Source organism: Haliaeetus leucocephalus, unplaced genomic scaffold (assembly GCF_000737465.1).
Source record: "Haliaeetus leucocephalus isolate CR32 unplaced genomic scaffold, Haliaeetus_leucocephalus-4.0 Scaffold763, whole genome shotgun sequence".
Classification (NCBI taxonomy): domain Eukaryota; kingdom Metazoa; phylum Chordata; class Aves; order Accipitriformes; family Accipitridae; genus Haliaeetus; species Haliaeetus leucocephalus.
In genome coordinates this window covers 4,288,496-4,314,874 of record NW_010973199.1, presented here as the reverse complement: position 1 = coordinate 4,314,874, position 26,379 = coordinate 4,288,496, and the positions used below count along the sequence as shown (strand labels likewise).

Here is a 26,379-nt window from a genome sequence, read left to right as displayed (position 1 = left end):
CTGTTGCTTTTATTTTGCAAATCAGGGTGGCTTTAGAGGACAAAGCCTGCAATGGTCCCATTTTATTCACCCTTCCTTGCTAGCAGTATGCCAAACAGCTCAAAAACAGGTGGGGAGTCCTCTTCTTGTGAAGAACCAAACAGGCATTTGACATTGCTATGACACAAAATTGACAGCTAATTCTATAATATCCAGCGTGAAAAAAGGTGGAGCTGTAGGGTATATGAAATGAAGTCACAGGCCATGTTCCTCAGTGCTGGCCAAAAGGCATTGCCTATTTCTTAGGCTAAAAGTGAGTCAGCTACATGTATTCCAGTTCTGTTTTCAGCTCTGGTTATTTGTGATCTTGGAATGATCTTTGTCACTCAACAGTGTTATATTCAGTTTCATGATCTTAAGTAATACTAAAGGTAAAGGAAATCCTTGCTACAACCTGAATTCCTCGGAGCAAGGTTTACAAGTATTCAGGGCTTCCAATTAGGGCTTCACATATTGTCAAAAATGAAATAAAAGCAGGAGGAAGAATGTGTATCTTTTTTTACTCTACATTTTCCCATTTGGCACCGAACCAAATTTCCTTCCTTAATACTTACCTGAAAAATATAGCTTAGATCTTAACTCTACATTAATTATAAAAAATTATGTGGCAAGTTTTCATTATATATTGCTACATGATTCTCTAGCAGCACTTATATGCAAATTCAGGAGCAACAGGATGAGAATAATAGAAAAGAGGTATCTTAAAAGGTTGACTGAATTTCTCCCATAATCCTTTTCCTAGTCTAAACAGCTATCCCATTGAGTGCACTGCAAATGGAGCATCAGTGATAATCTGTATTTCTTTGGCATAGAAGTGTTCGATTATATATTTTCTGACTAGCCTGCAATGGCCAGATTTATCACGGAATGAAAGAAGGAGAAGAGGAACAGCAAACAGTTGCTATATTGAAAGAAAGCTGTCCATTGGCATTTATCCTCCTACGCGTTTTGCTCAGTAATTCACTTAGTCTGACTATGAATCATCAGACTGACTCCCAGGAAGAAAAATCACCAGACAGCCACTGTATTAATAATACTATTACAGTTTTCCGTTGTATCTCAACAACTGTAGTTTATTCTATCTGATGGGGGTTTTTTTCTGTGGGGATAAAGTGAAAAAAACAAAACATTTTTCTCACACAATTGCTTGTTGGTTATTTTATTGAGCAATGTCTCAGTGACATTGTAAAGGAAGCATAAAGTTTATGTTCAAATAAATAAACAAAAGATGAAAGAAAGGTCCGATAATCTGAAGATAACAAAACGTTTCACCAGAGTTTTCCTGACTCATCTTCTAAGTTAAATTTTAGTAAGGGGTAACTGGTCCAACACATTTTAGATGAGGAATAGAGAAGATTAACAGACCAGACTTCAGCTGAAGGCAAGTCAGTGCTGTGCCACCTTTTAGGGTATTCTCCTCGGGAAAAGTCCATATTTGTCTGTGTTCATATAGTACATATTGTCTTTTTTGTGTGCACATACACACAATACAGAGAATACAATGTAGCAGATACAAAAAAGACAAATAAGGCACTAAACAAAATAATAGATTAGATGTTTTTGGCTTGCCTGAATGCATCTAGGTTGCAAAGCAACTAGAATTTTTTTGTTGATTCTGTTTGCTTTATTTGAAATATTACACCCTACAGTAAGAAAATGTATTGCATTCATTTCTCTGTCACCATATGTGTGCCAAAAAAAATCGTGGGATAAATATATTTGGCTCCTGCTCATTTAAAACCAAGTTACTTCATTAGTGTTGAACTTTTGAGAGTTTAAATGCTATTAAAGTTTTTTGGAGTGGCCATCCAGTTACTCTGTGGGCTGACTCTCTTTAATGTAACCAGTATAATTTCACTTTTGAACACTTGACCTAGACTTTGGCAAGCAATCCAGTCTTGGAAAACCCACAAGCAATTAAATCACTGAGACGGGCATAATAATTGGCTAAGCTCAAACCTGGAAGCCAAAATTCCTTCTCTGTAGCTGTGACTCTGTCCTGACAAGTAATTTCACAAGTTAAAGTCTGGGCTTTTTCAGTCTGAAGAATTTTTATAAACTTTATGAGACTGCTCATGAACAGGCTGTGGGGGTAGTTGGTGCTTTTGGAGGGGAAAAACACAAACTACAAAAATCCTTACAGTGAAGATCAAGATGAAGCAGAAGTGTTGTCTTCTAGTCAGTAATATGTAAAACTTAAACCTTCCATTTTTTTGATGACCAAATGTTTCCCTAGAATGCCATGTGTTATGTCGTGGCCTTTGTAATATGAGCTATGGTAACATTCACAAGATTAGTATTGGCAGTACTTCTCTCTTTGGGCCACTAGTACACTCATCCAGAATGTGAACTGAAATAATTCTTCTGCCGTGGAGGATTAGAGATTGCATTGTGCAACTTTTGGTAATAAGCTAAATGCCTTCACTATTAATGGTATGAAGCATCCTGAGGTTTGTTGATCTCCATCTCCTCTGTTCATCAAGTTGGGATGCACTATCTAAATAATGAAGCAGAAATAGAGAGGAAAAAAAAGAATAGCTCTACAGTTTGGTGGGTAGAGCAGTGTTGATTGGGCAGCTAAATTTAAACTTTGTCCCAGTACAAGTACCCACATCTTTTCATGGCCTTATTTCTGATTTCTCATATCTCAGATAAAATGTGTTTGCTCTAAACCCCCCCCCTTGAAATCACTTAACACTTCAAAGTGGTAAGTCAATAACATTTTTGATAAGGCAAATCCATTATTAACAGTCCACACAGAGGTGATATCCTTCATCTCCTATATGTGTCCAATTTATATTTATAAAAGTAATAATATCATTGTGAAAGCAAAAGCTGATGAAAAATGGAGAGGAAGAAATTAAGTAGCAGTAAAGAATCCATCTCTCTTTTCTGCTGTCTTTCATCTATAATGTAAACCCTAGGATTCACATCAGTTTAAATCATGAAATAATGAATGAGGTAGGAGCATGGAAGACCTGAATCAGACCTATGATTATTTCTGTACTACCCGTTATTGCCAGTTTGAGAAGCAGTGTTTATACTCTGTAACTCGTGGGAGTCTAAAACTTACATGGTGTTTTGGGTTTGTGTGGTGGGTTTTCGGTAGCGGGGGAGAGGCGGCAGGGCGGGCTCCTGTGAGAAGCTGCCAGAAGCTTCTTCCCCGGCTGGGAGTGGGCCCCGCCTCTGGGCCAGGCCGAGCCCGCCAGCGACGGCGGGAACACCTGAACAGAGGGAAGAGGGGGAACCTGCCGCAGAGAGGGGGTCGGGATGGGAGAGGAACCCCTCTGCGGACACCAGGTCAGGGAGGAAGGGGAGGAGGAGGCTGATGCCCCCGCAGCCCGCCGTGAGGCAAGATGGCAGGCTGAGGGGAGGAGGAGGCTGATGCCCCCGCAGCCCGCCGTGAGGCAAGATGGCAGGCTGTCCCCCCCCCAGCCCACGGAGGGGAGCGGGGGAGCCGGTGCCCGCCTGCAGCCCGCGGGAAGGACTCCCCTTGGAGAAGTTGGTGGAGGACTGTCTCCCGCGGGAGGGAGGGACCCCCCGGTGGAGCAGGGGCCGGGTGAGGAGTCCTCCCCCCGAGGAGGAAGGAGCGGCAGAGACAAGGGGTGAGGAACCGACCCCAGCCCCTGTTGCCCTCCGCCGCCGCCGCCGCCGGGGGGAGGAGGAGGAGGGAGAACCGGGAGTGGGGCTGAGGCGGGGAGGAGGGAAGGTCTTCTAAGGTTTGGGGTTGCTTCTCGTTATCCTACTCCGATTTGATCGGTGGTAAGTTAAATTGCTTTTGTTTTTCCCCAAGCTGAGTCTGGTTTTTGGTGAAGGATCCCTCCCTGTCCTTGTCTTGACGCACAAGCTTTTCGTTATTATATTTTCTCCTCCTCATCCCATGAGGCTGGGGGGGGAAGAGTGAACGAGCGGCTTCATGGTGCTTTGTTGCCAGCTGGGCTTAAGCCACGACACATGGCCTTATATTGTATCCTTATTTCTATCTAACAGTAGATATCTAACAGTGATGATGTTAACCTCCCTGTGTTGCAAAGCTTATGCTTGTGAAGGAAGTATGGCTTCTTCACCAGTATTTAAAGCATTTCTTTTTCTCTAACTGTCATTAAAGCTAGAGCTTCTTAGAGTTCCTGAGGGGGCACATGCTAGGAGTATGCCCATTCAGGAGAAACATGATCCTAATAAGAGCTAAGAAGGCAAACTCTGTGATGGCAATACAACAGTTACTAAAGTGAAGTGCTGGGAAGTAGAATTTTCCAAGTAAAACATATCTCCTTACTAACGCAATTATTTGACATCGTTATTAATCCCGTAAAGTCTAAAGTGTTATTTTGAAGGTTGTATTTCCTCAGAAACTGCATCCATATTCAGTATGAAGAAGAAATGATGAGTGTTTGTTTTGGGTATTCAGAATCCCACTCATTGAATTTGAGGTTTGCATTTAAATTCTTTCTGTATAAAGATAACTTTCCATTGATTTAAAAAGATATCTTCCATTTTTCATGAACTGTATATTACATTCAGCCAGTACCGATACATGGTAGCGAACAGCAGTACTCATAATTAACGTTTACAGCCCAGCAGACCCACACGTAGTAGTGTGTGAGCACACTGAGAAACCCCTCTCCTGGCAAGTTGCTGCAAGGACCACAGCCCACTCAGTTTCACAGCTTGTCTTCAGCCCTCCTCACTCTTTCCACTTGCATAGGATACCGACACACAGAGAGTTGTTTGACAGATGCTTTTCTTTCAAGTGTTTTTACAAAAGACAGAAGTGCAGTAACACCTTGTGGGCCAGATCTTCTAAAGACAGCAGCAGATAGAAGTGAAGTACGGAATGAGAATTGGATGCTTGTTGCAGGGATGGGATCACTGGGGCTAAGGATGAGGAGGAGAATTAGGTATGAACATTTCCTAGAAATAAAGAGTAGGAATGTTTTCTTTGGACATTCTGCCCTGGGCAAGAGAGGTAAAGGTTATGGTATAGGCAGTCTACCATTAACTTGTAATTTGCTTTGTTTGGGCTCGTTTTCATTCACTGTGAATTGTCAGTTACTTTTTCAAAGCTGACAGCTTTGACAAACATTGCTTCCTCTGTGCACTCTTCAAGATATATCATGCACATTTTTATTCTCCTCAGATTTCCAACACACAGTTTGGAGGAATTCATTTTCAAAGCTCAGTTTCAACAATATTTTTCAAAATGGCTGGCATGGCTTTGATTTATGATTTCCATCATAACACCTACAGTAAAACAATCTGCTCTTGTTTAAAAACATTTGGTTCTTTCGCTTTTAGTTTGGCTTTCTGCAAGTCATGTAAACTGCAGCAGTTTCACCACCTGCTGCCTACACCAGATGCATTTACGTTAATGCTTTAGTTCAGATCGGGAGTGGACTTCTGAAGCAAATCTCCTGGCTGCACCCTGCTTGCCAAGCTTTGGTTCACCAGGTAGAGTTGTCTCACAGTGTGTGACGTGGGTTCATCTCAACTGATACTAAACAGGAGACGTGCTGCAGGAACATACGTAATGCACTTCACCAGCTGATGGGCATTCAGCCCATGGGACCAAACAGAGCTAGGCTGAGGTAAAAACCTTCTGAAAGATGGATGGTGTGGACATCTGGTCCTCAACCCCAGCGGTTTCACTCTATAAAACCCACTCATTGGTCTGCACTACTTACTAATATAGACACACCATTATCTGCTCCAACATTTGCAGAATTTATGCATAAACATCTATTTTGCTGCTCAAATGTAATTTGGATCATCACAAGTGAACTCCAGTTCTTTCTGAAATTCCCCATGTTCCTGCCCCAGACTGGAGCCTGCCAATGATTTCCTGTACATTTAATTCCATAGCTTTTGATCAATGTTGCAACTTCTCAGTAGTTATGCAAGTGTGATTTTCCTCTTGACATGCAAAATGAACACAGGTCTTGTTCCTCATTACTGAGCTCAATATAATTTTTACCTTAGAAAGAGAGCTTCTACATTGCCTGTGTTCCTCAGTGCTGAGATCGCTTGTACTTCTGCAGTCGTAAGCAATAATGGTGTCCTTTGCTTATGTAGCTTTTTCAGCTACACCAGCTGCTGGACCACAAAGAAGAAAACTGGTTAAAAGTTGTCAAATACCTATTCAGATTTGCCAGCGGGAGTGTTGATTTGGAGCATTCAGTTAATTTGTTGTAGCTGGAAGTCTTCTCTCTTGTCCTCTGCAACCATTAAATACTTTTTTTATTTGTCCTTGGTTGATTTCAAGCTATCATTCATACAGATAGGATAGACACTTTTCTTTTTGTGGGCCAGAGAGTAGCTGAAACAGTATTTGCATCTTTTTTGTACATAGCATACATAGATCAGCTTCTTCCTGTGACTATTGGTGAGTGTATGGCAATATGTAATTACATGAAAGTCACTGTTTTAAAACTTTCTTCAGGGCATAAAGATTCATGGATGCTGTAAGATTTCAGTAAGGTGTAAACAACGAAGTTATGAATGGAGAATCTGTTTATTATAATCACTTACTTGACTGAATTGCCTTTGTTTCTACCCAGAGAAAAGGCATAACATTATCAAATCTTTTTAGCAAGATCATCTCATAGGTTTGAGGCCTTTCTGGGGGACAGGAAATAATGTTCTTCATCTCACCAAGCCTTCTAATTTCCCTCATTTCTTTCTGGCAATACTTATGAAAAGCTTCACATCCAGACTGAAAGAAAAAACTTTCTTGGCCGGGCCACAGCATTGCCGTACTGCCTACAGCCAGCATCCTACATAACTCCACGTGCCCTGGCTCAGGACGTTGTGACAGATTACAGTGTTGGCATGACACTGTCTTCTGGGATGAGCTAAGATTACTAATGTTATCATTAGCTTCATGCTAGGGATTTGTTACATTATACACTGAGGCACAGATAATGACTATCAAGTCAAAGAATTTACATTCTACATAACAAAACCACAAAATATGAAACCAGGAAACTTGGAAGGAGATTATAGTTTCTCTAATTTTAATGTATTTGTTTTAATTGGACGTGATAGTGGATAGTAGGAAATTTAAAGGGAAAATGCAAAAATGGGATATTTGCATTCATCAAAAGAAGCATGGAAGAAAGTAGCCAAAAGTACACTAGTGGGAGAGAGAAAAGAGTCGTATTTTCAGTCAGTTCTAATGTCAGTGGTGAAAAGAGCAGAATAAGGGGAATGCATGTTGGGAAAAGATTCATGATGATGTTCTGAAGGAGAGACTGCAGGTGAGCAATGGGAGTGGGTATGTCAGTGGAAAGAGAAAGGAGATTTCTACTGCCTTGGGGCAACAGCAGGAGCCTGGGGAAGTCTTGGGCTGTAGCAAAAAGAAGGAGCAAAAGAAACAGAGCACGGAGTGGGGAGCGCAGCCTAACTCCGAGGGATGGGCATGGGCAGCTAGTCTGGCCGAAACTGGCAGAGACTTTCAAAGAGCCAGGCAGAGCTCTGAAGAGTTTGCTGCAGCTTGGAAAATCACCGAGCTGGCTGAAAGCAGACCTGGAAACAAGGGCCTGTCTGCAAGGATGCACAGGGCAAGCCAAGAATTGTTATTTCTGTCCTGTCTGACCATGTTTGAGGGCTCTTCTGTTTACAAAGTTAATTATTCTTGTTTGTATTTAAATAAAATTGGCTTTCTTGGTTTTAAAAGCCTTCAATATTTGTTAGAAAATTCACTGTAGACTATCTGAGCAGATTAATCTCCAAGTTTTGGTTGGCTTGGGCTCACAATTTCTTAAGGGAAGCTTTTGAGAGAGAAGGTGAAATATTAGCCACTCTTTTCTTATGAAAAGCACATTAGAAATCAGGATATTGCATTATTTGCCCGGGTGATAAACTGTAACTGGCAGCTAATGTCCAGGAGAAGCGTGACTTGAGGAGGAGCTGGAAGCTTACCCCGTGTGCCATTCCCAAGGGGACCACTGCTTGCTTGGTACAGGGCTCTAATCCCCACCTGCAGGATATTCAGGTTCATAACCTTATGACTTAAACTCATTTTGGTTTGCTTGGCTGTTGTGCCTAACAGTTTCTTCTGTTGCTGTTTACAAGAAGTAAATGGGTTTATATATCATCTGACCTGCAGTACTTCTGTTGCGGCAAGGTGATATTGGTAACTTGCTTGACTTGATACTTGTTGAATAATTTAGCTCAGGTTTGTTTCTAGGTAGCTAGCTATCCAGATTAGCATCTTGTATTACTGCCTATTGTCATGGTTACAGGACTGGCTGCATCTCTTCTCCCCTCTCTGAGTTTTCTGAGTGCAATATGAGCGCTGTCCTTACCTGGGGTACAATATAGCAAATCTTCTGCTGACAGACTTGGCTGTAGCACAGCAGCTTTTAAATGAGCACTGGCTTATTTCAGCATGTCTAATAGAATTCAAATGTGTGCATTGGATGCACTAATATTAGCTCTTAACTACTAGTAAGTGGGAAGCTAACTGAAGCAATTATACTTTCTTAGGTCTGTGCAGTCAGCTCTTGGTTTTAATTAGCCCTTTGAAGTGTTACCAGAATTCCCTGTCAGGAAAAAATATGTTTATGTATGCAAACGCATAAACACACACAAAATATTGTATCATTTATATTACCGTATTTTATAAACAAAAGATTCTCAGAGCAGCTGCTAACACCTCACGCTGACCTGTAGAGTACTTGAGCATTTCTTACAGAAAATAATCAGGTCTTTGGTGAAGGACTTGCTGTCTGTGTCCATGTTGTCTATGTCTGAACTGGCCACAGTGAAATGCCGTGCCAGCCCCTGTGCCCTGGAGAAGGTGCCCCGCTGCAGCGCAGGACCTCCTGCCTGCTCTCACCCAGCAGCTGCAAAAGGTGATGGCTGGAGCGTGCGTGCATGGCCCTTCATGGGCAAAGCCAGGCCATACAGCCAGGCTCTCCAGCCAGAGCATCACTAACCTTTTTCCTTTTTCAGGGTAGAATCACTTTACCTTTTTCCCTCTGTGTAAGGATTTTTTTTAAAGATCTTATTGCTCTGATTTATTTAAAAATCTTATTGGATGGCTGGCTTCATTGGGCAGAAGGAACATTAATGACATTCATATGATTAAAAGAGTTATTTGGAAAGGAGGGTTTTGCAGTAATTCTCAAGTATTTCTGAATGCCCATTTCTTTCACTTGAAAGCTTTTTTTTTCCTTCCTGTTTTATTTATTATTTCTGCATATTGTGTGTGAGGGGTTTTTTTGTTTTCTGCTTTCCCTAGACATTCGGAAGCATGTATGTATGATGTCTAAAATGGTCAAATAGTGACTTAACTGTTGAAGGTGGGATGATGCAATGGTAGGTGTGCTAAGTATTGCTACAGATGAGGCCTAAAAGAAGGACAGGTACTCTGGTCACAGATTGCAAACTGTGTTTTAATTTTCCCACATTAAAAAATACGTGGATGCCAGTTCAGGTTTTAAATTTATTTACCCCAAATGCTTTGATTTCTAGGAACTTTGAACCAAAAGAACTGGGGAAAGAAATATTCAGCATGCAATGGTGCCAAACAGTCTCCTATTAATATAGATGAAGATCTTACCCAGGTAAATGTGAATCTGAAGAAACTTAAATTCCATGGATGGGAAAAGGAAACTTTGGAAGATACTTTCATTCGCAACACTGGCAAAACAGGTAAAAAGTCAGATTTCATGTTTGGAGTTAAATGAGGTCACAAAACTGATATAGGATGGACAATCAACCAAGGACTTTTAATGAAACATTTTCATTTCACTTTTCCTTAGCTTGTGCATTCTGAATTTATCCATTAAATAAAAAAAAAAAAATAGGTGATGACAATAGCCAAGCATAATGGAGAAATCACTAAAACACAAATGAAAATTATGTGCATAGACAGTCAAAGCAATCACATCATCCCATCATGAGAACTTCACTGAAGCTAAACTATTTTAGCATTTGCTATGAAAAATTATAATTATAACTGCATATCCAGATTCTGTAACAAGTATACAGAAATGATTTTTTAAAAGTATAAATACATTACCTACCTCTCTGGAAGCACTTCATGGATGAGTTGTGGTTTCAAAAAACTCAGGATGGGATTCATCTCACCTACACATAGACACCTAAAATATAGACACTTGCATCTGAATTACTCACTTAGAATTCTTACAGTCAAAGAAGAGAAAAAGGTGCTTTTATGGTCTGATTTGTCTTACCTATCTTAGAAATGTATTTTAGAAAGAAATTATTTATGCCTACAAGTGCCTGTTTCTCCCAGTATAAAAGAAGCTTATGGTGGCATTTACATTGTCAGACAAATCTTTTTGCAACCACTTTTCTGTATAAATCCAGGATAGCAGTAACTAAAAGCTGCTTGTTGGAAGTACTGTTTCTTGTTTTGGGCATAGGTGTGGAGGAGGGAATCACTTAACAACTGTCTTTGACCTGCCAGTTCCAGTGGGACCCCAAGACCAGCCGTTTTATATTTTAGTTTAGTTTAGTTTCATTATTCCTAATTTCTGTTCTTGGCCCCATCATGTTCTTCCTACATACTATTCCACAAATTACTTACATCCCTTTTGCCCTACTAGATGAGATAAATAGTGCATTCATCTTTTCAGAGATCCCTGAGGAAACATTCTTTAAAGTCCATGAAAGTGAACTGAGGTCTTCCTCATCTACAGCAATTCAGATATTATAAAAGGAACTGCTAAGCTCTGCAGTTAAAATTGTCTTCAAGGTCTTGAGGAACGGAACATAATGAAACTGAACTCTATTAGTGCTGTTTTAGCAAAAGGTCAAACAATTCACAATCACTGGAGGTGGGAAAGCCAAATGTGGGGCTTCGGTCTATTCTACGCTGCTCATTCCCTCTAGAAGACAAATGCTCAGTCCCATCTACAGTTTGTGTACAGTTATATGTCCTGCTGAAGACCCGTCATCACCTTCTGCCATGGGAGATTGCTCCACAGCTAAGGGGTCTCACAGACAGAACAGTCCTCCTAGGAACTGGCTAAAATTTTCTTTTCATGTGTTGCCTCATGATTTGTATCTAGAATTATGATGATAACGGTGAGGGAGTATTTTCATTTTTGTTAAAAGCACAGGTGCTTTCAGGAAGCTATGTATATCAGGAATTTCTTTTCTTAGATGGTCAGATCAGTGGCTAAGCCAGTTTTCTGAGCTTTTTAGCGTAGTTCTGTGGCTAGCTTCAGACAACAGGACACCAATATAATAGTGCGCTTCACTAGATGACTATTTTACGACTTGCAGCATGAAATGAAATGTATTCCTCCATGCTAATGGTGAATTACCACACTTCTTACTTTGTTTAAATAACCTATTTCCTGTCAAATTGCTTATGAAATACAGGGGGAAAGGTGTATCATATTCACCTTTTACCACCTAATACTGAAATATGAGAGTCTTGGCTGGCTTTTATATTGACACTCCTTTTTTTCCCCTCTCTCTCTGTCTTTGTTCAGTGGAAATTAACCTGACAAATGATTATTATGTAAGTGGAGGTGGCTTAGACACCATATTCAAAGCAAGCAAGATCACTTTTCACTGGGGAAAATGCAACGTGTCATCGGACGGATCAGAACATAGTTTAGAAGGACAAAAATTTCCTCTCGAGGTAAAGTACAGAATAGATTTTGATGATTGGTCATTCTGCAAAAAGTAATACTGTTTACTAAATACTTTTGTTTATCACTTGATTAAAGTCTATTTACAAATATAATCATTCACTTAAATCCAAATTAATAATATTTAAATGATCCATTTGAGAAGGACAACATAAGGCATTATTCCATGGCACGTTGAGGATGTCTAAACCGCGTTTTCGCACACATCTTCTAAGATGACATTAGGAGTCGGTTCTGCTAATCTGACAAAGTTCAAGGTCCCAGTAACAATCAAGCTCCTACAAGTTTGGCCCATCATATTCCATAGCAGTCAGTTGTTTAAACTATAAACAGACTTTTCAAAGCTGGGGCTTTGCTGAGAGCCCATGGAAGCTGCTGGGCCTTGCCGAGACAAAGCGTGGCCCATGTCGCTGAGCTGGAAAGAGAGCTGGCAGCGGCGTGCCAGGAGCCACCGTGTGAGAGCAGGTCCTGGGTGCAGCCGCACTGATGGGCAGCCAGGCCAGTGTACCCCTGTCTGGTTTGGCAAAATAGCTTGCAGCAGCATGAGGATGGGGTGAAGGAGAGGAGCAGCTCTCACTGAGATCCACGAAGGCACTCTGCAGACCAAACTTTCAACCCTCAACATAGCATTGTGATCACTTTCCAGCTAAAAAGACATAGTTGTGGCAGGTGACCGTGCTGCTCCTCACTACAAGCACTTTGGACTTCTATGGCAGAGCAAAGCAGTAGAGCCAAGGTTGTCCTGTACTCCATTGAGAGCTCTGAGCTGGGAGCTTTCCCTGGGCAGTGTCATTTCCTTTACCTCATTAGCCATTTAAAAATTCCCACTCACGCTCCAGCTGTCCTGCCAACGCATCGAAGAGAATATTCTCCTCCATCATCATCACATGAAAAGCTAGTAGGAACAGAACACTCCCCCATTCATGTTGGTGACCCAGCCCTGGAGGAGATTTCCCAACTGCATCTGGAGAAATAGAGGAAGGGGTGCAACAAACCCAGTGCCCATGACAGCAGTCAAATGTGGGCCCAAAATACCTGTTAATCTTTTATTACCAATGCTTCTTTACACTTACTGCAAGACAGATGCAGTAGGGACATCCTGCCTTATTATTCATGTTTTACAACTGATTTCAAGATTCATCTCAGCCGAGCACTCTAGGTTAGAAGTCCAGTATCAGCAAGTTGTCTCGGTTTACTGTATTATCCATGGAGAGTGTTGTGCTCCAGCATACTTAGTTGTTTTCCAGGAGAGGTCATTTTTAGATAGCTAACAGCTGATGAATTCCATTCTATATCTTCAAATCAGGCATGTGACATAGATAAAAAAATCTGTATATTTGTAATTAAATTTATTGCTTGGACATTTCTTCTCAAAATGGGTATATAAATAACTGCATTGATAAATTTTTTTTTAATTTTTGGTATATATAACATTTGAATATATTTTTATTTGCAGATGCAAATCTACTGCTATGATGCAGATCAGTTTACAAATTTTGAAGAGGCAGTTAAAGGAAATGGGAAGTTAAGAGCTTTATCAATTTTGTTTGAGGTAAACAAAATATATCTTTGTGTCATTAAACAAGCTTTGAAACACGGCAGATGTTCAAACTGAATTTAACTGGTTCCAATGTGTGATCACTGAGTTAAAAATTTGCATGTATCTTTCTAATTTATTCTTATGGAAAAGCAAATGGGCAAAATACGTTTGCTCTGCTTTAAGTCATCTATAATTTTGGTGGTAAACTGCAACTTTCAGGTTTTTTTCATGAAACCTGTACTGTTAAAAAAACGCAATTTCTTTTTAACAGATTGGACTAGAAGATAATCCGGATTATAATCCAATCATTAATGGAGTAGATAGTGTTAGTCGTTTCGGTAAGTCTGCCTCCATGTTTTATTGATTACTGATTAGACTAAATTCTATTTCAGTGTAATTATGAGACCTTAAAGAAATTGGGGAGCATGGCTGTCGAGCTCAGCTATGTATATTTTGTTAGGAACAACAGAAGTCATCTGGATAGACTAGAGAGCTGGGCAATCACCAACTGTATGAAATTTAACATGAGCAAGTGCCACATTCTGCACTTGGGACAGGGTAGTCCTGGTTATTGGTACAAATTGGGGAACAAGAGGCTGGAGAGCAGCCCCGTGCAAAAAGATCTGGGGGACTGGGTTGATGGCGAGTTGAGTATGTGTCAACAGCGTGCCCCGGCAGCAAAAAGAGCCAACTGTGTCCTGGGGTGCATCAAGCACAGCTTAGCTGGCCAGCCGAGGGAGGTGATCGTCCCAGTCTACACCGCACTGGTGCGGCCCCACCTCGAGCACTGTGTGCAGTCTGGGGCACCTCAGTGTAAGAACATCAAACTATTAGAGTGTGTCCAGATAAGGGCAACCAAGATGGTGAAAGGTCCCAAGACTTACAAGGAGCAGCAGAAGTCACTTGGTTTGTTCAGCTTGGAGAAGAGAAGGCTGAGGGGTGACCTCATGGCAGTCTGCACCTTCCTCATGGGGGGCAGCAGACAGGGAGGTGCTGATCTTCTCTCTCTGGTGACCAGCGGTAGGACACAAAGAGATGGAAAGAAGCTGTGTCAAGGGAACTTCAGTTTGGACGTTAGGAAAAGGTTCTTCACTGAGAGGGTAGTCAGTCACTGGAACAGGCTCCTCAGGGAAGGAGCACCTGGAGCACAGCACCAAGCCTGTCAGAGTTCAAGGAGCATCCGGACGACGCTCTTAGTCATATGGTTTAATCTTAGGTAGTCCTGCGAGGAGCAGGGAGTTGGACTCGATGATCTTTATGGGTCCCTTCCAACTTGAGATAATCTATGATTCTATGATTTATTTACCCCAAGACAGAATATTTGTAACAAGAGCAGAAAGTATAAATGAATAAATATAACTATCATGAGGAATTTGCAACTCTTTAAATGCTAAATCAAGATAAGTGCCTGATTTATTCTGTGAGTTTTCTTAGTCATACATTTCTGGATTTTTATATGCAGTTGGAAGCAAATAACCCTGTTGCAGCCCTCCAAGATCTGTCTTACAAGTGTGAGACTGTATGAATATCAGTATTCAGTAGACTCAGTGGAGATGAATTCTTTTTTCAGTAGCTCCTAAATCTGAAATAATCCAATTATATTACATTTGTACTAGCATTATTCAAACCAAATGCTGACACTTTGGTGGTTTAGAATTCCTTGTGGGTTTATGTCAGAGCACATGGACTTCAGAGTGGTACATGAGGAGATCTGGGCTCTGGTTCTAACCAAGTTTCACAATGGCTTCACAGAAGAATAAACATGAATGAGCACTGTCTTGAACAGGGATATTTTCTTACATCATGGCCATGACCTTAAGTAAATGGTTAACTTTGTCTCAGTTTTACTATATGTAATGATACTTGAGCTTTGTAAACACCCTTAAGATTGATAGGTTGAAAGCGTAAAAAGCTAATTAGTCCACTGTTTTAAAAGCTTTCAAAAGTATGATACTAAAATCAAGATTGTTTCTCTCCAGAAAACAAACACCATTCAACAAATACAAAAGGGAGCAACTTTCATAAATTGCAAAGACAGAGGAGGGGGAAGTGTAAAGCAGTTAAGATTCATTATCTTTGTGTGCCATCTTCTATGAAGCACAAAGGAGAACGAGTAATACATCAAGGCAGATACTGTCCTACAACCTTGGAAGGAGCTGTAAAACTATCAGTAGCAAGATTCAAGATACAGCCACTACATGGCACTTCAACAATGAGTAGAATATCATTTTCTTGAATAAAATGCAAATGAGCTCTGAAAATTCAGGTCACGACTCAATCAAGTTGTTCCTCCTGAAGAAAAGAGACTAGCACATGATCTGTCCTTGTCTACAATGTACATGATCTGTCCTTGTCAGTCATATCTATATTGTGCTTATTCAAATCCCAGTTACTGCGTTCTCAAGCTCTGCAGAGGAGCAGTCCTGTTCCTTCTGGACAAACTGTTTCTCATCATTCTTTGTAGGTGTTTGATTTTAGAATCTAGGCTGTCAGTCACATTAAAGGGCATTTTAAAATCCAAAGTTGCAGAATGTATAGCCAGATTCTTACTATAAATGAGAAGTTCATGTCCCCAGGCATCTATATAAAATGGATGGGCCATATATTTTTACTGAAGGAAGAATGCGTTAACTAGACATGTACCAGATAGCAATGATAGCTTCTGTCTGAAGGTTGATTAACATGTTGACAGGAGAAATAGAAGGATGGGCTTTGCTTGACACTGCTAAATGTTTCCCTTTCGTGACACATGGATAAGAAAGAGGGGAGGAGCCAGCTGTTAAACCTTAACTCAGTAGAATAGTCACTTACAGAAGAAAAGCATCAATGATTTATAGTAAACTGTTAATGTAATTTGCTGCTCTCACCAAATTCGTAAGGAGTTATGAAGACAAAGGTCAGAAATCCCTACAGGGATTAAGAAGTAACATATCTGTAAACCTACACGTTAATGCACAGTCTGAAAATTCATTAGATATTCATAAGTGAATACTTATCAAATAGGGAGAAACTTAAAATCTGTAACTTTAACTTTAGATTGAAATGAGGTATATAAGGATCTACATTATTCCAAGGTGTAAAAACCAAATATTATTTTGGATGCACCAGACAATAAGGCAGATAATTGTCACAAAATTGATAATTGTCACAGACTGAAAAAAACCTGCATTGAGGAAGTTGGTACCATTTCTGCTGATTTTTGTTGCTGGACCCTGCTGCCATACCAGCACCAACAGCTTTCTGTGGATGGACTCCCAGCAATTCCACATGCATGCTCCTAGCTGACAAGGTACCAGGTAACTGCTGACCTGAAAGACGTGATACTATTTTTACAGGACAATAAACAGAGTGGTCATACTCTCTTGGAAGAGATCTTTGCATCCTTCTCTGCTTTGTGTAAAGCTGTTAGAGTTTTTCACTGTATTATGACCATTTTAAAAATGCCTGTTCCACAGCGATTCTGCTTCTGCCATCACTTAACCCTAACATGGTGACAATTCCCCAGGCAGTGATTTTCTGCAGTGGTTAAGATCCTGTGAGAAACTCAACAACTTGAGCAAATTCAGAGAGACTTTGAAGCCATGTCATGAGACCAAGAAAAGAGATTTAATATATTTTTTCTTTGAAGTTCACGAGTGAGACAAAGATTTGGTGTCTTGGACATTTACAAGTAAACTTAGAGGTGAACAAATTCTTGTGAACCAATGTACTGATTACTTTATTTATTACTGGAGTAACTCATTAAACTTTCCAAAGTAAACAAAGTTGTTATTGAACAATACTTATTCAAACTAAATAGAAAAGGATCAGCAATCTATTTGTATGCTAGTCTCCCTGGAGGTCAAATTTTGAATAGCCTCAAAATTAGCATGTTCTTATAATGGTAACTCTTTTGGAGAGTGTGATTTCTATTTATTCATTGCTTCTGCAGTATTTTAACTATCTGACTCTTAAATTTATTTTTTTTTCAGGAAAACAGGCTGCCTTAGAACCATTTATTTTGCTGAACCTTTTGCCGAACGCAACAGACAAGTATTACACTTATAATGGGTCTTTATCAACTCCTCCCTGCTCTGAAACGGTTGAATGGATTGTGTTTAAAGATACCATTAGTATTTCTGAAGACCAGGTAATTCGTTTAATGTATTAAAACCAAACACTTGTACATAATACCAAAGAAAACAGTTGCCATGTATATGGTAAAAGCTCATGGCATTCATTGCCAGCCCAACAACCTGGCTTTTTTTTTTAGCTAGTTTTGAGTTTTTCATGCAGCCATTAAATTAGAAAGCATATATATTACTTGAGTGTGTCATCTTTTCCCTTTTTTCATTCAGGACTACATTCTGAGTCATTTCTTGCCTTAGAAGGGAGTAAGAACAAGCTTCCTGATTATGCAGGCTGTCTGGACTTCTAGCCCAGATAAGAGTGCAAAACACTCTTTCCGTATTCCCCCAGCTAAACGGTAGTGACTGAGCAGAGCATAGCTCCAACAGCAGAGTGAGTTGAGAAATACAGGTGGAGTAAACCATTAGATATACTGCTGGTACAGAGGAGCAAAAGTTCAGTGCCACCTGGGAGAGTTCAAGTGGGAGACTTTACCCAACAGCTCTTCCCCAGGATTTTTGCCTGTTAGCAGAATCTGGTTAATTTGTTATGAGTTCTCACTTCTTCTTTTCCTTGCCTCTTCCAGTTAGCTGTGTTCTGTGAAGTCCTTACAATGCAGCAGTCTGGCTATGTTATGCTGATGGATTACCTGCAAAACAATTTTCGAGAGCAGCAATATAAGTTCTTTGGACAAGTGTTTTCCTCTTACACTGGACAGGAAGAAATTCATGAAGCAGGTATTTACTGAATAGTCATTCCTCTCTTCACAGGTTGAAAGACAATTTTCAGTAAAAGATTCATCCTAGTATGAAGATACTCATTTTAAATTGTGTAGAAAGTAGCATACTGTATTATTACTCATAAATCTATCACTTCAGAAAAAAAAAAACTAGCAATCATAAAACATGTCAGATTAAATGGAGTGGAAAATTAAATGCTTGTCTTGACCAAACTTTCAGTGAAGATCACGTCAGTTCAAGCTTTCTTGCGCTGCCCTTTTAATATGTTTCAGACTTAAACAAAGCTGCCTTTTCAGGGACTGCAAGAGGATTTTGTTTTACAAACCCATTTGGTTCTTTGTTCTATAATGTGGATGCTTTTCCAACAGAGGCTGAAGTGAGGTCACCAAATTCATTTCATGTAGTCTGCTGAGAAAGTGATAGATGGAGAGAATCCCAGAAGCCAGATGCTGTTCTCTGTTTTACCCAAAACCTCAGGGAAGTTTGTGAAGGTTATATGACCAAAACAGTACATTATGTAATGGGAAACAAGATCTAGCACTAAATGTGGAAGTTGATGATTTCTATACTCACAAGCACAGAAGAATAAATAGTAAACATCTAATTTGGGGGCATTATGTTGCTACTTGGGTGGGGATACCTGCAGATTCTTAAACTCAGTTGCACTGAACTGTACGTAATTAGACATAGACAGATGACTGAAGCATGTGTTGTTAGGTGTTCTCCAGATTAGAAAGAAGTGTGGTTTAATTTTAATTTGCCTTGGTTGGGTAGATATTTTTTTTTTCCTACTGGAAGGATCCCGTATACGAAACTTGCATACAAACTAGAGGATGTTCATCATTCAGAACTGATGGAGGGCTGGGTCCCCTGCACAGGTACATCACACTGTTTCGCCACAGTGCTGCACAGGATAGCTTTACTGCTTAATTTCTATAACCAGTCAGTGTCACTTCTGTTTTGACCTCAGCTTGTCATGAACTCCTCAGATGTGTGCCCAGGATATGATTTTTTTTTGTATTGGTCTAAGCCAAGCAGTATCTGTTCTAGCAGGGTTTCTTTGTTTACATACTAAGTAGCACTTGAAATTTTGAATTTTGGAGGAGCATGGAACTGAGCTTCAGCAATCAAGCAAATTATCACAACTAAATAAATTTCTGTTTCCAAACAGACTTACAATGGACATTGCTAATTTGGCCTAACTTAAAGAAAGATCATGCTTCCCCAAATCCCTCTGTTTTATGAAGGTCTCTGGGAGACAGGTCACTGTAATACAGAACACTTTTCTTATGTGCTTGTTGTCAGAAGGAAACGAATCTTCTCGATCCTTTATAAATAGGAGTCAATCTACAGTGAAGAAATGTCATAGGCAAAGGATCTTTGAAGACAGAGACTGGGACTTCTGCCACCTGCAATCCACTTGCCTCCCAGGTGGTTGCACTACAGCTGTGACCTTGGCCTTGACCCTTCAGCACCGTTGCTGCAATAGAAGGAAGCTACTTTCAGCTGTGCCATCCTAATCTAGATTTCCATAGACTGATGAGAAGCTGGATAATACTGTTTAAGAAAGACCCCTGCTTCCTTCTGTCTATTCCATGTGCTGACACCTGAAGGAGCTTTCCATGTGCTGTCCCAAGACAATCTGTGCATTAAAACTACACAGGATTTTGCTTCCAACCAGTCCCATTTCTGTACAATATCAAAGAGAGATTCTGTGAATTTGCTATCTTATCTGTGAGTTTGGTATCCATACAAGTAAGGAAAGAGTGTCCAGCCTAAAGATAGTAGGATGCTTTTCTTCATTGAGTTATACCATTTAAAATTAGAAGGCCCTTCTGCTTCATGTAATGATAAAATAAGTTGTACAGAGCATCCAAAATTTCCGTGTTTGTAGACTTGTATACAACCAAACAAATCGGTTTCAGTCTATCGAGTTTTAAGACAAAAGTGTCCTGCACTCCCGTTACTGTGGCAGTGAACACATGCAGTATTTATTCCAAACTAGGTATTTAAAGTTACAAGTTGTAGGTTAAAAATTCTGGTTTGGCTATAAACAAGGAGGGAAAGAAAGGGATCACTAAAATTTCAAGTCTTCCTGTATATATATTTCACATTTTTGTTAATATTTATGTGCACTATGTAAATGCAACAACATCACGTACACATACATATACGTATTTATATACACACACGTATATATACACACACAAATGCAATTATAGGATTTGATTAATGTAGAACATTAGAGGAAGGTAACATTATATTTTTGAAGGTAAATAAAAAGCCCTAGGAATTATTAAACTTACAAGTTGAGATGTAAAGACCTCAGTCCCCAAGAGTAAATAGGCTTATGTATTTCATGTTTAATATTGCAAGGTTCTTGTAGTCAACAGAGGAAAAATAATCTTTGGTTATTAGACACAAGAGAAATGACAAGAGTGGGTCTTACTCAAGTAGATAACTGAAAAATTATTTTGTCTTGTGAAACACAGAATCCCAGTTTTCTCCTGTTGGATTCAGTGTAGACTTTTATTAGGCAGTAGGATTAAGTGCTTGATTTATTGCTGTTATTAATACATGGCATTTCTTAAGTAGAGCTAAGTTTCCTTAGAAAGGCTAAAAGAATCTTTCTATTCAATTATAAACTGATTTCAGCAGTATATTGTCAGAAATTTTCACACAGTGACAACCTCAACATTCTTGGTGTACAAGCACTGCCCCACTGAGGACATGGGAGATACTTCGTTCCCCAAGCCTGCCTGGTGATACATGTAATTTTCCTATGTGATATGTATGTATGCATATATGTATGTATATATTTAAGAAGATTAAGATAGCTAATCCTAACAGCCATACTTGAGGATTCAACTCAAAAAGCTTTTTAAAATTGTAATGCTTTATCTCCACCAACCTCCGCTGGCATGAAGATCCATTTATAATAGAAATCATTGTTTATTCCTATAAACCTGAGAACCATCGTGGTAGCTGCTGGGCCCGTTACATAACTTCCCATCCACTCCACTCTCCTAGGAATGCCCTGTGAGTAAGTGCAGAAACACGATTCTTGTTAATCTTCCTAGATTTAGTAAAGATACAAAAAAACAATGGGTTCTTAAAATTCAAGACTGACAATATACATTAGTAAAAAATATTTGCCAACCTGTTTTCCCATGAAAAATACAACTGTGTAAAGTTCGGCAGTTATTTTAGTTTTAAATTCTCTTGCAAAACTAGGGGTATCATTTCACATACCACAGATGACATAAATTAGCTATAACCGTTCTCAGATTCTCTCAAGACATTTCCTCTTGCGCAGGGTACTTTATACTGACATAATGTGCTGGGTGCGGGTGCGCTGGCAGTGGGGGCTGCGGGGCGGGCGGCCTCTGTGAGGAGAGGCCGGGGCTGCCCCGTGCCGGACACAGCCGGTTCCAGCCGGCTCCAACCCGCCCACCCCGGGGCACCGCTCAGGCCCACGGCCACGGATGGGGCGCCTCAGGGAAAATTTAGTTAAGAAAGGGCAAAACGCCGCACAGCAGCGAGGAAAAAAGTGTGAGAAACAGCCCCGTGCACCACGGCCAGAGAAGGAGGCGGGGAGGAGGGGCTCCCGGCGCCGGAGCAGAGATTCCCCCGCAGCCCGTGGAGAGACCGTGGTGGAGCAGGTTGTCCCCCTGCAGCCAGTGGAGACCCCATGTAGGAGCAGGCTCCTGGCAGGAGCTATGGCCTGTGGAGAGGAGCCCATGCAGGAGCAGGTTTTTCTGGCAGGATCTGTGACCCTGTGGGGGACCCACACTGTAGCAGTCTTTTCCTGGAGGACTGTACCCCATGGAAAGGACCCACACTGGAGAAATTCATGAAGGACTGTATCCCATGTGTGGGACCACACGCTGGTGCAGGGGAACAGCATGAGGAGGAAGGAGCAGCAGAGGCAAAGCGTTATGAATTGACCACAACCTCCGTTCCCCGTCCCCCTGTGCCGCTTGGGGTAGGAAGGTGGAAGAGTAAAGTTGAGCCTGGGAAGAAGGGAAGGTTGGGAAGAAGGTGTTTGTAGGTTTGTTTTTGTTTCTCACTATCCTACTGTTTTAATTGGTGATAAATTGAATTAATTTCCCCAAGTCAAGTCTGGTTTGCCCATGATTGGTGATTGATGAGCGATCTCCCTGTCTTTATCTTGAACCATCATCTTATTTTCTCCCCCTGCCCTGCTGAGGAGGAGGAGTGAGAGAGTGGCTGGGTGGGCACCTTGTGGCCACCCAAGGTCAACCAGCATACGTATCTGCTCTGCTGCTCCACCTCCATCATAGAGATAGGGTAGATTGGGAATACTGAAGAACTACTTTTTGTCACACAATGTGACAGGGAGCTGAAAAGCCCTTGAATGTCTTAAGCTAAATGAAGTGATTTCACAGCTTCCACAATTGAAAATCTGGATTTAAAAGATAAAAATCTCAAACCCAGATTCAACTAAAAGTAGACAAAAGTAACAAATGTGGAAAAAATCCCCTGAGTTATCCAGTGCTGCCTCAGAACTACACCTAGTTTTATTCCAACTGTGTCAAGCTCAGATAAGCTTAAATCCAGGCATAAATTTTATATATATATATATATATGAATAAGCCAAATTTGGGCATCTTATAAAGGTCTTTTTGTCAAAAACACAGCCCAAGTAGTTTTTGACAATGATTTGACTAGTGTACCTTGCTGCTCCCCAATGATACAATTCAGTTTAGATTAAAAACGTCTAAGTTACATGGGTAGCATTTTATTCCACAGAAGAACAAGCAAAGATAGGTGCATTATCATGATCTGATATGCAAAACCAGCATCTGAGTAGTCACCTGGCGAAAGCAGAGACCTGAATTCAAGCCCAGCATGGGCTTGAATAGGTCCCTTAACTTCCTGTGAATAGTTAAGTATTTTGCTGCTTGAGACTTATAATCCAGTTGAATATCTGTGACTTCAGACTAGTAACAGACTCGAGAACTTCCTTTCTTGGAGTCTCTTTGCCCAGATTTTCAAAGTCCGTATCAGAGCAGAAGTCTTGAGTTAGGTAAGTTAATATGTGATCTCCTCGCTTTTCCCAGTCTCTGGAGAGGGAAAATGGGAAAAGGCAGGAGCAAAGTACCTCTGTGTTGCTAAGACTGGCAGGAAAGGAAAGGAAACAGCACAGGCAGGATGACTGATGAAGAGGCATCAGAAGGGCAAGAGACAACAGCTTGGGAAGGAATTGAAGTGAAATAATATGCAGATGCCTGTCATGTAGGCATATTGTTGGTCACTGCTGACATGAACAGGACCAAGCATCAAAAGGAGGAGAACAAAAGGGAAGATAACTTTTTTTCTTGGAAAAAAAATAGTTGGAACAACCTGGAAAAGAAAACAGAGTGAAACTGAAAGAAATATTATCGGAGACACTAATCTTGTACCTTTAAAAGTTTTATAATGCTGCTTAGTTTGAATACAGTCAGAGATTTCGGAACCAAATTCACTAACAGACAAAAAAGAGGAAGGGAGGAAAAAGAACAGCAGAGAGGAGTTTGGAACAGGGAGAAGCTTGGTACTTATACTATGAAAAAGCGTTTGGAGAATTATTTTAAACACCTTCAAAAAGAAATAGCTGAAGAGTGTATTGAGTCATAAAATAAAAATGAAATCAGAATTTAAGTCATTCTTAAGTCCCATTAAGAAGGGAATCATCTTTGCTGGTCTAATGATTTCCTTTTGCCATCTGGTGGAAATAGCGTGGAATGACAAGTTTTAATAATGGAATGGAATGTACACAACTTGAGATTTGTATTTTTTTTTCCAATTTGCTCTTCCTTTACGTCCATTAAAATAATTCAGTGTAATGAATAAAATGGCATGTCAGATATATAGCACAGTAGATTAAAGCCTGGCAAGCTATAGAATTCAGCTAAATTACACAGACTAATACTGCCTCTACCATTAGCTCACACACACACACAAAAAATTTAAAAAAAAAAATAATCACTGCTTATTTTCCCTTAACTAGCTCAGACCAGAGCTGCCCACCTGCATACAGAACGAAGAAACTGAGTTTTTCAAAATATTCTTTTGAGGGATTTGAGTGCCCTCCTGTGTTCAAGTGGCAAATTGCAAAGTTAATGGAAAGAATTTTTTTCCTTTCCTTCAAAATGCAGTATTGTCTGCCAAAAGCATTGTAGTATCATGGTGTTTGCTTCCTTTAAGAGAACTCCAAAAAACCTACACTTGTTTTCTTAATTGGCTAGACAGTTTGTTTTGCTTCCTTTTGCTAGATACTCAAAAGTTTGTTCTTAGCAGATTCTGAGATTTGAAAAATATGTTTCCTCATTTATTCTAAATAGGGAATGATAATGTAATTACTTGTGCAAAAGTCAAGCTAAAAGTTTTGTAATAAAAATATATCCATCTAATCATTTTACTATGTAAGATTTAATTAAATAGTTGAAAGATTTAAAGTAAACTTCATGTACTCTGATCAGTGATTTTGACAAGTCTAATAGATTAAATAAAGCAGTAGAAATGAGGTAATAAATGAAGTAATAGACTGAATAATATGCCTTTTCAGTACATACGAAAGTGCATATGAAAGGAAATTCAGTACATGAGAAATGAACTTCCCAAAAGCTAGAGCAGGGGCAGATAGCCACTCTGAGCATTTCAGCCAAAGTTCAAAACCCATACAGTTTCAAAGAGATAAGAAGAGGGATTTATAACAGGAACTGTCAGGGACCCCTGGGCCTCATTCTGAGACATCAGAACAAATCTAGTTGCTGTGCTCTCAAGCTGGGAACCAAAAGTCAGTGAACACTTTTGACAGTCATCTCCATTCTTCAGTGCTGTGTCTGAAGACACGGTTCCCCCACCAGCGGTGGGGATGATGAGAGCAAGGAATGAGAATGGGGTCTCAGCCCAAACCCAAACCAGCCATGAATGATGCAGCTGTATATGATGTTGCTTTATTTTTCATGTATCACAACTTACTGGTCATTTTTCAGTGAGCTTCAGCTAAATAATTTACATTTTCTGCTACAGGTACTTAGGCAATTTAAAAAGCATATGTCATAGTCTCAGTAAATTTCTAGGACACTGGTAATCAGTACATCTGTATGTCTAGAAAAGTATCAAAACGTTCAGCTTACCTGAATAAGATGAAAAGAGTATTGGCAGGGAAGGGCTGGAAGACGTGGAAGAGTAGCTGCCTGACCAGGCTTCTTCTGGAGTGCAGGTTCCAGGCTCACAAAGAAGGTGTGCATGAGCCAGGCCCAGGACTGCAACAGTTTGATCAGACTTCTTCAGCAGATGTCTAGATGGTGCCTTAAAATATAACAACATTAAATCATTACCTGCTAACCTAACCATTTCTTAGCCTCTCCCTATTTGCCTTTTGTCTCTTCTTTAGGTACTATAAAAAGATGCAAACATCATTGAGAGGAAATGCAAGTGTGATAGGTTTAACTTTAACCTTTAAAAACCATCTACTACAGATTACAGTCTATTACAGCTGGTGAGAGAGTGTGCAGCTCTTCTAATGCTACTCCGGTAGACCATAAAGACAGAGAAATAGAGATTTTTCATACCCAGGACATATATATGAATCTTTATATTTTGTGGTTTATATTTTATTTCTTGGGAACTGAATATTAATATGTCACAAAATATGGTATAAAAGGGGGGGGAGAAGGGGACTCAGTCCTCAAATTAACTTGCTTTTGAAAATCTAGTGTTAAAATGCTGCTTCTGTTTATAGTTCATGGCATCTCAGATATTTTAGTGGAAAGCTAAAAATGAGGCACGTGAAAGACTTGCATTAATTTTCTCAGGAGGTGGCTCAAGATTAGTAGAGTCATTTGTACCATTTAATAAATATCATGTTCTTTCCTCTTTTCTTTCTTCCAGTTTGCAGCTCAGAACCTGAAAATGTTCAATCTGATCCAAAGAATTATACTAGTCTTCTTGTTACATGGGAAAGACCTCGGGTTGTGTATGACACCACAATTGAGAGATTTGCTGTCTTTTATCAACAGTTGGATGGAGAAGACCAGACTAAGCATGAGTTTCTGACAGATGGGTATCAGGACTTGGTAACTGTAAACTCTTCAAGTTTCATACAAAGGGGCGATGGTAAAACACTCACTATTAATTATCTTAAGGAATTAAACAGTAGCTGGGAGCTGATTCAATAAAAAAATTGCTTCTTTGGCTGCAGCTCACAGAAGCTGTACTTCATTTTTTGGCTGTGAAGCCACAAAGACAATTAAAAAAATATTTTTAAAAAAGCCTCTCTTGCCCAGAAGAGAGAAAGCTTTCACAGATTGCT

General features: G+C 40.1%; 1 protein-coding gene across 1 annotated transcript in view; it reads left to right on the top strand.

The window, feature by feature from the left end:
• Positions 1-26,379, top strand: part of PTPRZ1 (protein tyrosine phosphatase, receptor-type, Z polypeptide 1) — a 124,545-nt gene that overhangs the window by 48,348 nt on the left and 49,818 nt on the right. Inside the window, exons 3-9 of the mRNA XM_010581328.1 lie at positions 9,514-9,693; positions 11,508-11,659; positions 13,126-13,221; positions 13,481-13,547; positions 17,181-17,338; positions 17,903-18,053; positions 25,959-26,143. Of these exons, the coding sequence (XP_010579630.1) occupies positions 9,514-9,693; positions 11,508-11,659; positions 13,126-13,221; positions 13,481-13,547; positions 17,181-17,338; positions 17,903-18,053; positions 25,959-26,143 (989 nt within the window). The remainder of the gene's footprint in view (positions 1-9,513; positions 9,694-11,507; positions 11,660-13,125; positions 13,222-13,480; positions 13,548-17,180; positions 17,339-17,902; positions 18,054-25,958; positions 26,144-26,379) is intronic.